General features: G+C 42.3%; 1 protein-coding gene and 1 non-coding gene across 2 annotated transcripts; one reads left to right on the plus strand and one right to left on the minus strand.

The window, feature by feature from the left end:
• Positions 1-237: 237 nt before the first annotated feature.
• LOC139562651 (keratin, type I cytoskeletal 50 kDa-like) lies at positions 238-3,022 on the minus strand. The gene is made up of 6 exons (XM_071380565.1): positions 2,768-3,022; positions 2,306-2,434; positions 1,155-1,301; positions 820-981; positions 600-725; positions 238-462 (listed from the first exon to the last, which is right to left on the minus strand). The coding sequence occupies exons 1-6, from the start codon at positions 3,020-3,022 to the stop codon at positions 238-240; spliced, it is 1,044 nt and encodes a 347-aa protein (XP_071236666.1).
• An 8,351-nt stretch (positions 3,023-11,373) lies between these two features.
• On the plus strand, positions 11,374-11,450 carry trnaa-ugc (transfer RNA alanine (anticodon UGC)). Its single transcript has one exon. It is a non-coding gene; the product is annotated as a tRNA-Ala (tRNA).

Here is an 11,450-nt window from a genome sequence, read left to right on the forward strand (position 1 = left end):
TTGGTACACTTGCTCTTGGTACACTAATGGAGGAACTCTGAATTGGCATGAAGACGTGTTGGAAGGCAGTTCCATTGCTCATTGCACAGTGAGACGTGACACTAGCCATGGCGTTGGAGCTTGATTTCCTGCTGAACAAAAATATCTGTCAGACCTCAGGCATGAATTTAGCTTCTGTCAAATCACCCGTTGCTCCCTTTTCTTGGGTAAATACTAGTGACAACCCTTTTCTTGGCCTTACCTGGCTCCCCCTCCATCCAGCAGTCTCCTGTACTCAGCAATCTCCCTCTCCAGCCTGGTCTTGATGTCCAGTAGCATCAGGTACTGGACAGCCTGCTGCTCTGTGGCTGTACATAGCTGCAGCAGCTCCTCCTCCAGGCTGTCTAAGTGCTGCTGAAGCCGACTAAGGTGAACACTGTATCGCTCGTTCACTTCCATCTCGTCCCTCTCCATTGACAGATTCTGTAAGCGAGTGAGTAAAGTGAAAGAGCAGCCATTTTAAACCTGTAAATCTCTGATTCTGTCTCCAGAGTTTCAGTGCAACAAAAAAGACTGGAAACTTCATTGTGTAAATTTTTTGGGCGTATGTGGTTTATTACCTGGGTCTCCAATAGCTGCAACTCCAGAGTTAGATCCTGGATTATTCGCTTAAGGTCACCTATCTCTGTCTGCCTGACCTCGGACCCATCGGAACAGACGGTCACCTGGGTCTTCATGCTGTCCACCTGAAGGGTCAAAACAAACATGGAGAATATCTTATCATATATTCTGTATCTATAACATCTTCAGGACTCAGAGTTCGTGTTGACAGTGGCCCACCTTGCTCTGAAACCAGCTCTCAGCCTCTGTTTTGTACTTCAGGGCCATCGCCCCACACTGCTCCCTTAGGCGACTCAGTTTCTCATTCAGGTCCACTGAGTGAGCACAGTCCATCTCCACGTTAACCAACCCAGACATCTGGGCCATCACTCCCTGCACTCCCTATACAGACACAGGAAATACAAACGTGGATGTCATTGTTGTTTCCAAAAGCTCTGAAACAACAATGACAATAGAAAATCAATGCTAACAGTATGTGCTGTAATGGTACTAGACCTATGGAACCATACAATATAAAAAATGTAATTGAAACAGTAACAATATAAGGAACCCACCTCCTCATGATTGCTCTTGAGGAGGTCCATTTCCTCTAGGTTTCCATCCAGTTGGATGTGCAGATCTCCTTCCCTATAGATTAACTCATGCTGAATACTCTGCAGGTGGCTCAGCTCTGCCTCCGCTGCCAAGAGACGCCTCTCCTCCTGTTCACACCTATACCAGACAGCAGATGAACTTAGAGTGTGTGTGTGTGTGTGTGTGTGTGTGTGTGTGTGTGTGTGTGTGTGTGTGTGTGTGTGTGTGTGTGTGTGTGTGTGTGTGTGTGTGTGTGTGTGTGTGTGTGTGTGTGTGTGTGTGTGTGTGTGTGTGTGTGAATTTCATTCTTGTCCATACACGTGTGACCTTTCAAAGATCACATGAGCAAGGAAAATAATGCAATTTACTTGTGACCAAAGTTCATGCCCTTGTTTGCGTAATCCTTCATGGTGGACCCACAGGACACAGTGGTTCCACACATATACACTATAAACAAACTAACTTGTATTTATAGTCATAGACTTCCAGTTGAGCATTGGCGACCTGCAGCCTGAGTTGGGCATGGGTTGTGTACCATTCAGAAATCTATAGGAGAAACATAGATAGGCAGAAGATAATATCTTTCATTAGCATGTTTACTATCAATCTTTGTCATTGCAAGTCAGTGATGCAGTTAAACTGTTCCAATGAAATTAGTCATCTAATATTTTATTTTAAGAGCACATGCACATGCACTCAAGTCAAAACCTGACATAAAAGGACTGTGCCAAGACCTTAGCCTTTTTAAATGTTTTCCCCATGAGATGTTGGCTGTATCCCACAACTCTGTTACACCTTCCTTCCCACTGGGCACACACTGGCTGAATCAATGTTGTTTCAGCATCATTTCAATGAAATTACATTGAACCAACGGGGAATAGATGTTGAATTGACGTTTGTGCCCAGTGGGTTCCTTCCTTCGCTTATTTGCTTTTCCTCCTTCCCACTACTGTTTGCTGAAAGGATGGGATAGAATTCTATATCTGTCAAGTCTTTTCTAAATCAGAGGTTACAGGTCACAAAGGAACAGGAGAATGAGTCTGTTCACAAGATGATGCTTAAGAGGAGAATGAAAATGAGGAGAAGGTGAACTTGGGAAGGTGTTCAGTGATAGGTCCCCATGTAGGTCTACCTGGTTCTGAAGGTTATCGATCATCCCCAAGTGTCCACCCATGTCTTTACGGTCACCAAGGGAGCTTCTCTCCAGATGTTCCTTGATCTGTAGCTCAAGCTGCGCGTTGGCTGCCTCTAGTTGGTGTACCTGAGCCACACAGACATCAACATAGAGCCTCACACATTCATACAACACACATCCTAGGTAGGCTTCTCACCGTTTTAGCCACTAAGAGAGGAATCACACCAGAGCAACTGACGGCCGAGTGTACTTAAATTAAAAGGCAGAGTGTACTTAAAAGCAGTGGGTGGCCGTCGCATCTGACCAGAATATCGTCCTTCGATTTCAGTTAATTTCTCAACGAATATACAACTAACTTTCTCCTAACATCACAAAAAAGAAAACCCTACATTTGTAAAAGGAAATTATTTCAGCTGAGCCGTTTGAAAAAAAGATTAAGTGAAAAGGTATCTCATTTACCTTTTCCAGATAGGAGGCGAAGCGATCGTTAAGATCTTGCATATTCTCCCTCTCATTGACGCACAGGGAGTTCGAGACATTGGTGACGCTCACAGGGACACTTGATGCATATTCCATTGAGATGCGGGTTCCATATCCTCCCGCACCACTGCAAACGCTGTTCCAGCGTCCCACTCTGTGGTCATGGGAGAGCCGGTTAGCGCCACTGGCAAGGTACACCTGCCAGGGTGCCATCTCCTGCGCATATGCTGCCATGACTACTGTCAACACAACTCCAACCTGGGATCTGATGTGATGCTATGAAGGGCTTTTGTTAACTGTGCAAACTGCAAAGAGATTACATGTATGTATCTATTGAAAGCAATTGTAGGTGCGATGAAACCCTGCCCACTATAGGCCTACAGATCTACAAAAAACATTTGTGGGCATGTCTAGGGTGGAATTATGTTTTCTTCTGTCTTTCAAATGTAAATTGGATGGTTCTGGAGGCAGGATCACAGTCAAAAAGGTCAATACGGAGACAGAATCCCTTGTAAAACCAGTTTTATTTTGGGAAGTGGACCAATAAATTGGATTAAGTTTCCTACAGTGAAAAATACCCATTGGGCACACACTTCAATGAAATTACGTTGAATCGCAGGCCTCCCGAGTGGCGCAGCGGTCTAAGCCACTGCATCGCAGTGCTAGAGGCGTCAATAGAGACCCGGGTTCGATCCCGGGCTGTATCACAACCGGCCGTGATTGGGAGTCCCATAGGGCGGTGCACAATTGGCCCAGCGTCTTCCAGGTTAGGGGAGGGTTTGGCCTGGGGGGCTTTTCTTGGCTCATCGCGCTCTAGCGACTCCTTGTGGCGGGCCGGACACCTGCAGGCTGACCTCGGTCATCAGGTGAACAGTGTTTCCTCTGACACATTAGTGCGGCTGGCTTCCAGGTTGAGCAGGCAGGTGTTAAGAAGCGCGGTTTGGCGGGTCATGTTTCAGAGGACGCATGACTCGACCTTCGCCTCCCGAAGGTCGAGTCATGTGGCAATGAGACAAGATCAACATTGGGGAGTAAAAGGGGGTACAAAAAAAATCTCTCTATATATAATAAACAAAATTGAAATTACATTGAACCAATGTGGAATAGACATTGAATTGACGTCTGTTCGCAGTGGGTTACATTTACCTGTTAAGTGAAATATAAATAATGCAACATCAAAAGTCACATTTGAAGTGGTAAATTTAATAAAACATTACGCGCTTTATTCAATATTAGGACACTGTCCCAAAGTCACCCCAAAAATATTCCTGCCAAAAATGTAGACACACTGCTCATAGCTTTGTTGTTGAAAGGTTATAATAGGGGCTCCCGAGTGGTGCAGCGGTCTAAGAAACTGCATCTCAGTGCTTGAGATGTCACTACAGACACCCTGGTTTGATTCCAGGCTGTATCACAACCGGCCGTGATTGGGAGTCCCATAGGGGGGTGCACAATTGGCCCAGCGTCTTCCGGGTTTTGCCAGTGTAGGCCGTCATTGTAAATAAGAATTTGTTCTTAACTGACTTGCCTAGTTAAATAAAGGTAAAAAAAATTCCACACAAAATTCCAGGTATTTTATCAGTGGCGTAGCTCAGTTTTGCACTTTTTGCAATAAGGTTGAGAGAAAATGTTGCTGTTTTAGAGCTCGGGGATTCTTGAAGAAAGGACAATCTAAAATATTTGTTTTAATAATATAAATATAATAATGAAATACATATTTTGATCGACCAAAGTATTAACTATCACGCCATGTAAATGAACAACCAATATTATTTTGTTGATAAATTGCAACTAACTGGATTTATGTCATCTCCATCAAACACCATAAAATAAATGTCATTTTTACAATGGTCCAACAACTGTTTAAAGTTCTTGACTGTTTAATTCTAACATTAGATTATTCAAATATGCAAAACAAATCTCCACATTTATTTTTGTTTAGTTTTATAGCACCATTAAATGCGCCAGGGCTAATTTCTTTAGCATTTTGGCATATTTTTCTAGATTTAGAACACAAAATAACATTTATAAAACATGTTATTCCTTAGGTCTAGCACAGCAAATGCTTATAATACAAATCATTGTTTAAGCATAAGTTGCAGTGCATTGATTACAACAACAAAAAATCATTATATTAACAAAAACAAGGGGGTTAGCCATCAGTGAAGGAGTTGACAAGCCACTGACGGAGTTGCATTTGTAAAAGATAGAAAATTATTAATTTGAAAATCCAGAATAAAAACATAACCATTCTATCAAATCTTTCAGCACTCTGACGGAGTTGACGTTAGACAAAACAGTTTATGGTTGTGACCATGATGATTCAAATATTGTTTGTTTAAATCTATCAAAAGTAGAGAACTTTACAGACCATGAGTGGTCTTGTTGCACTAATGAGGACATGAATAAGGGGGTCCTTATGGTATAGCTGACCCTGCTCATTCCTGATTCATTTAGGATTTTAGACAAATCTGACGGAGTAAACAAAATCTCGGGACACATCTTTTAGGAATCTAAGTTTTGAGAAATATTATTTAAAGTCACAGAGGGCTATAGCAAGAAACTATACTGAACAAAAATATAATGAGCTGTTTAATGAGCATTTCTACTTTGCCAAGATAATCCATCCACCTGACAGGAAAAGGCCACTCTAAAATGTGCAGTTTTGTGATACAACACAATGCCACAGATGTCAAATTTTTTGAGATGTCTAATTTTTTGAGGGAGCGTGCCATTGGCATGCTGACTGCAAGAATATCCACCAGAGCTGTTCATTTCTCTACCATAAGCCTCCTCCAATGTACGTTTTAGAGGATTTGGCAGTACGTTCAACCGGCCTCACACCCGGACAGCTGATGAAACTGTGGGTTTGCACAACCGAAGAAACCATCTCAAGAAAGCTAATCTGCGTGCTCGTCATCCTCACCAGGGTCTTGAGCTGACTACAGTTCGGCATCGTAATCGACTTCAGTGGTCAAATGCTCACCTTTGATGGCCACTGGCACGCTGGAGAAATGTGCTCTTTATGGATTAATCCCGGTTTCAATTGTACCGGGCAGGTGGCTGACAGCGTGTATGGCGTGGTGTGGGCGAGCGGTTTGCTGATGTCAATGTTGTGAACAGAATGCCCCATGGTGGCGGTGTGGTTATGGTATGGGCAGGAATAAGCTACGGACAATGAATACAATTGCATTTTATCGATGGCAATTTGAATGCAAAAAGATACTGTGACGAGATCCTGAAGCCATATGTCATGCAATTCACCCGCGCCATCACCTCATGTTTCAGCATGATAATGCAAGGCTGCATGTCACAAGGATCTGTACACAATTCCTGGAAATGAAAATTTTACCAGTTCTTCCATGGCCTGCATACTCACCAGACATGTCACCCATTGAGCAGCTTTGGGATGCTCTGGATCGACCTGTACGACAGAGTGTTGCAGTTCCCACCAATATCCAGCAACGTCACACAGCCATTGAAGAGAAGTGGGACAACATTCCACAGGACACAATCAACAGCCTGATCAACTCTATGCATAGGAGATGTGTTGAGCAGCATGAGGCAAATTGTGGTCACACCAGGTACTGACTAGTTTTCTAGCCCCTACCTTTTTTTTAGGTATCTGTGACCAAAAAACACAAAACACTTTTTTTTGAGAGTTTGAAATTGGGATCCTTCACTTCGGACAGGGGCATTTCCAGTCAAAGAGCCGACATGAAAATGAATAATATTGAAAGTATTTAGAAAATTCCCAAAACAAATATTTTCCCTTATAAAATTCCGTAAATGTAAATTTGAAGCTTAAATAATGCAACAAAATACATTTCTTTAAACTATTAAAAAAATATGTTTCCTTGCTGTGCAAGGACTGTCCCGACTTTCAATATTTTTTTATATTTTGGGGGGAGTTGGGGGCCCCCAAAGCTCGTGGGCACCCCCATTTTGCTGGGGTGTGTGTGCTACACCAGTGCCTGTAATTTCTGACAAAAACAATTCTAGCTATCAACAGCATATAATCTTTAAGTTGAAAAGATCACTTTCTGCTTTTCTTCCAAGAGTAATTTACACTGCCACAGAAAGATGAATGACTTGTTTATTCTGTGGGAAAATGTTCTCAGACCAGTTTGGCATTATTTATATGTGAAGATATGAAAAGTGACAATGACGATAAAAGCCACTGGCTCGGTGGATGCCATTCTGTCTCTACACCAGTTTTTCCCAAATGGTGTGTCAGGATTTGGGACCAATTGATGGGTTGAGGACAGTTCCTAATAGGTCAAGGGCCCCAACCAAAGAGTGAGTAGAAATGGGGGGGGGGGGGGGGAGTCACAACTGCAAGACCATTGTGGTGCGAATGGGTGTGTTGTTTACAGCTAAAAAGCCGCTCATGATTCTTTATTTCTCCTTTAGTGGCACTACACCAATTGTTGGTGACAATGATGTACAATAGCAGTAATCTCTTAATGATCCTTTTGTCACTGTCAAAAGATGACCTTTAAAGAGCAATTTCCCTTAAAAAACAAGTTCTCATGAAGAAAACAACCTATGTGGCATCGATTTGAGTCAGAAATATTAATCCTACTGTCAAAATTGACTACAAAGTGTAAATAGGATACTTTTGGTCATAAAGTCAGTCTCATCCAAAATGAGGTTTTGTAAGATTTGTGGTTGTGACTGCATCACAATGGAAATGAAGGTTGGGTTTGTTTCAATCCTGCCCACATGCCCACAGCTGGCAGCACACAAGTAATCATCAATTTGGAGTGCAGCTGCACGCGACCCAATCATCATGCCCATTATACATTTGGGTCAACTTTGGATATCCCCATGAGGCTAGTTAGGGACCATTGGTAAATTACACAATGTACATGGGAGAATATGTTCCAAATAAGTCCTAATTTCAAGACTTAAAAACCTCAAACCGCACACCAGCGAGTTGAAGCCAGTTGAAGATAATTGCCGAAATAAGTCTGCGAACACACACAAGAGACACCCACATTAAACCACACCCCGAAACCAACTCATGTTTGAATTCAGTCATGTCTGCTAGCATTTCTTAATTAACCAAATCTAAAACGAGGCCTAATCAGGTAAGCAGAAAAACCTGTTGTTTGGAAAGGTCAAAATAACATTATGAGGAGTTATGCCTGCATGGGGCTGGTCTAGCGGCCAAGTAATGTCACCGGCAGGACATACCATTACCATGTGAGCGTGGGAACAAAACCTGATCTGTCTGTCTGTCTCTCTCCATTATAAGTCCTATTACTGTTTAGGGCTAGGAAATAGTGTAGTATTATTACAGTTAGCAGCATCCTAATTCTTTTAGATTCACCCTTCATGTTCAATTTCATAAAGAAAGTAGACAAGTCTTGTCAAGTCAGGTGATGGAGTCCATCGGCTCATTCAGCCTCCTAACAGAGATGAGTTTTCCTTTCCTGTGCATGTTAGTTACAGTATGTTTACCAATGAATTCTGCTACTGGAATAATGATATCAGAGGAAAGTAAATACCTAACACTCCTAAAGTAATCTGGCAATCTTTAACGTTGAGAGGCAAGTTGATGCAGAGGACAGAAAGGTTCATCAACGGCTTTTCACATCAAATGTCAAATATCCCACTCATTTCCAAAATACAGCCAAAAGGTTTGAGTTTGAGTTTTGAGTTGTGACATGTTGTGGTTTTTACTGTTCTGACAAGGTGCTACATTGAGGACAATTCAAAAAGTGTGGCTTGTAGAGTTCACTTTGGGTCAGACAGCCATTCCACCAGTGAATTTACACTAGGCTTAGGCCTGGCTGCAATATCAATCCTACCCACCAAACTATGTCAACTATACAAAAGGTCCTTGGGGTCATCCCAGCTAATGACAACACTGTCTCAAACTCTGTACCAGGCGGTGTATCGTAGTTGGTATTTGTTTACCCATGATGCACCTCCAGAGAATGTAGAGGTAAAGGTTGTGTTCCCTGATCAGATGTTGCATGCATCAACCAATGTTTGCGTGCCACATCATTGACTTTGTCTGGCAACAGATTTGCTAATATGCTATAACATATTATGTGGTTAGCTAATACGTGAAATACCTATCCAGGCATTGTAAGACCTGGCATGCGTCAGCAACGTCTGAGCAGCGGCTAAAATCTTTGGGTGTGCACATCTTACACAGCCGGGAGACGGCGAAGCAATTGAGTGCTATACAGCCGGGATTGGTGAATGTCGTAACTAAATAAAACAACAGAAAAGAAAAATGATCAGACAGATCAAAAAAGACAGCACCAGGACATTGTTCCATTAGCCTCTGATGCAAATGGCTGTTGAATTTTTTGTTAATCAATGATTAGAAGTTAATTTGTATCCACCACATGCATTTCATTGGTGTTGTTTTTCCAACTCTTTTTTTGAGCGGGGCATTTAGCATTCAATTGCAAATCGAGTGCTAACTCCTACCACCCGGACAACAGCTGGGGGACCAGGTCATGCAAAACTATTAGGAGATGGGTTGGGGCATCATATCTGCTTTAGTTTTCATGATGATCGGTCTCTGGCGAGTGAGAGCTGGTTTTTAAATATTGTGTATGTTTATTTATTGTAAACAAAGGTTTATTTTTTGCCAATGTCAATTTTAGCAAATGTTTTCAACATACTTTTATGTTCTCTAGCTAGACAGGCAAATGCTGCCAAGTACTAAATAGTAAACCAATAAAAAATGGTGTACTATCCAGAAGGGGTGTACTGCTGCCGGAGCGAAGAGGAGCGGCGCTCCCTCACTTTTTTTCAATTTGACAATGCACAGAGCTGGTCAAACTTTTTATGGAACATTTATTCTGATAAATTTCTAAATAAATAATATTTCATTACTACAAAAATTCCATGAAAACGCTAGAATGACAAACCAAATAAATATGTTTGGCAGTCCAGAAGTATGTAAATGGTGTTTTTTCCCCGTCTTCTCTCTGGCGGTGGCGAGGATGATGAAGAACTATTGGCTACGTGTGTGTGCACTACAGAAGCCCATCTGAGGCTTGACCACTTTAGCCAATCAGAACAAAATTCACTGTGTGTCTGCCTTGATGTTCATAAAATATTTACTGACCCCTCTTGTGCATAAAACTCTACAGACCCCTCTTTTGCAGTGGAACCCAGAACAATATGTGACCACTTACTTACAGCGACACCGTTCTGACGAGGACACCCAAACCAGAGGGGCCACCACAAATCTCAAGGAGCCTGATCCTCTCTGGAAGTTGCTGTATCTCTGCTTGGGATATTTAGCCTACATGGGCTATTGTTTGAGACACAGGGCCCATTCTAACTTGGTATGTCAGGGTGGGAATTTGGAAATGTGAAGTGGGCCAAGTTAGAGGTCATAATGCATTTAGATTATAGTTTATTGCGATGCATGAATACACAACACCAAAAGCTTGATTTTATGGCTGTTTTTAAATATATTTCCTGCATTTCTATGCAGTGTGGCGTACAGCAGGTTAGCCACCAGGGAGAGCCTGGTGACCGACGGAGTCCACATCACGCGGCGGTGGCTCCCTCTGCTGGATGTGCCAGGTCTCGACGGACTCTCAGACCAGGACTAATTGGGGCTGATTGTGGTTGGTGAGTAATCAAAGGGGCTGATTGCTCACCAGTTGGACTAGTCTCATAAATCTGCCAGAATGGTTTCTTCTGTATAGATGTGCACAGTGCCTGAGAAAACGGAGGGAGCTTGAAACCCCTGGGCTATAGCCTACAAATTGCTATACCTCATAGTCATAGGCCTATTAGGCTATATAGGCCTACTGCAAAGTATTTTGTTTGTTCCTGACATGTTGCTAGCTAGCAGGAGCAGATCGTTTTATCACTACGAGCATGTCATTCCGGGACAGGGAGCTTTAGCTATCATTATTCCAAGTAATAATTTAAGTCAACAAAAATCTATAGGACAAGTGTTGTAAAGCTAATAGTCATCTAGGCAGGACTCACTGACTTCATTCATGCTGACAAATAATACATTCCCCATTATCCCCACTAATTGGAGTTAGCTAAAGATTGTTCCGCCAGGTGAGAGCATAGCACAACATGTTATCGCCAAAGTGAACCATGAAATTAGGTTCCTTGCTAGAACCTCCAAATATCTGGACAAGAATGCAATGGGGACATTGGCAGGGGCTCTTTTTCAGTGCCACTTTGACTCTGCATGCTCTTCCTGGTACAATAGTGCCCCCAAGATAATAAAAAATGAATTGCAGACATCTCAGAACAAATTAGTCAGGATTATTCTTAAACTTCCAGCACTTACGCATCTTGACTATTCTCACTTTGAAAGCCGTAGATGGATTAAAGTGGAGGAGAGTTGTGAAATTAAAAAATGTAATAAAATTGTGTCTTATACATAAGATTGTCCACAGTATGGTCCCCAGATACTTATGCAACTACTTTAACTTAGTAAGGGATACCCATAACTATTCAACTAGAAGGAGTGAAACTCACGTTGTTCCTTTTAGATTTAATAAAAGTGGTATGGGGAAAGATCTTTTTTTATACTCAGCTGCCATTCTTTGGAATAATCTTCAGAAGAATTGGGAACTTGTGGTCCCGTGTGGCTCAGTTGGTAGAGCATGGCGCTTGCAACGCCAGGGTTGTGGGTTCAATTCCCACGGGGGGACCA

Source organism: Salvelinus alpinus, chromosome 1, assembly GCF_045679555.1.
Source record: "Salvelinus alpinus chromosome 1, SLU_Salpinus.1, whole genome shotgun sequence".
NCBI classification, from domain to species: Eukaryota; Metazoa; Chordata; class Actinopteri; order Salmoniformes; family Salmonidae; genus Salvelinus; species Salvelinus alpinus.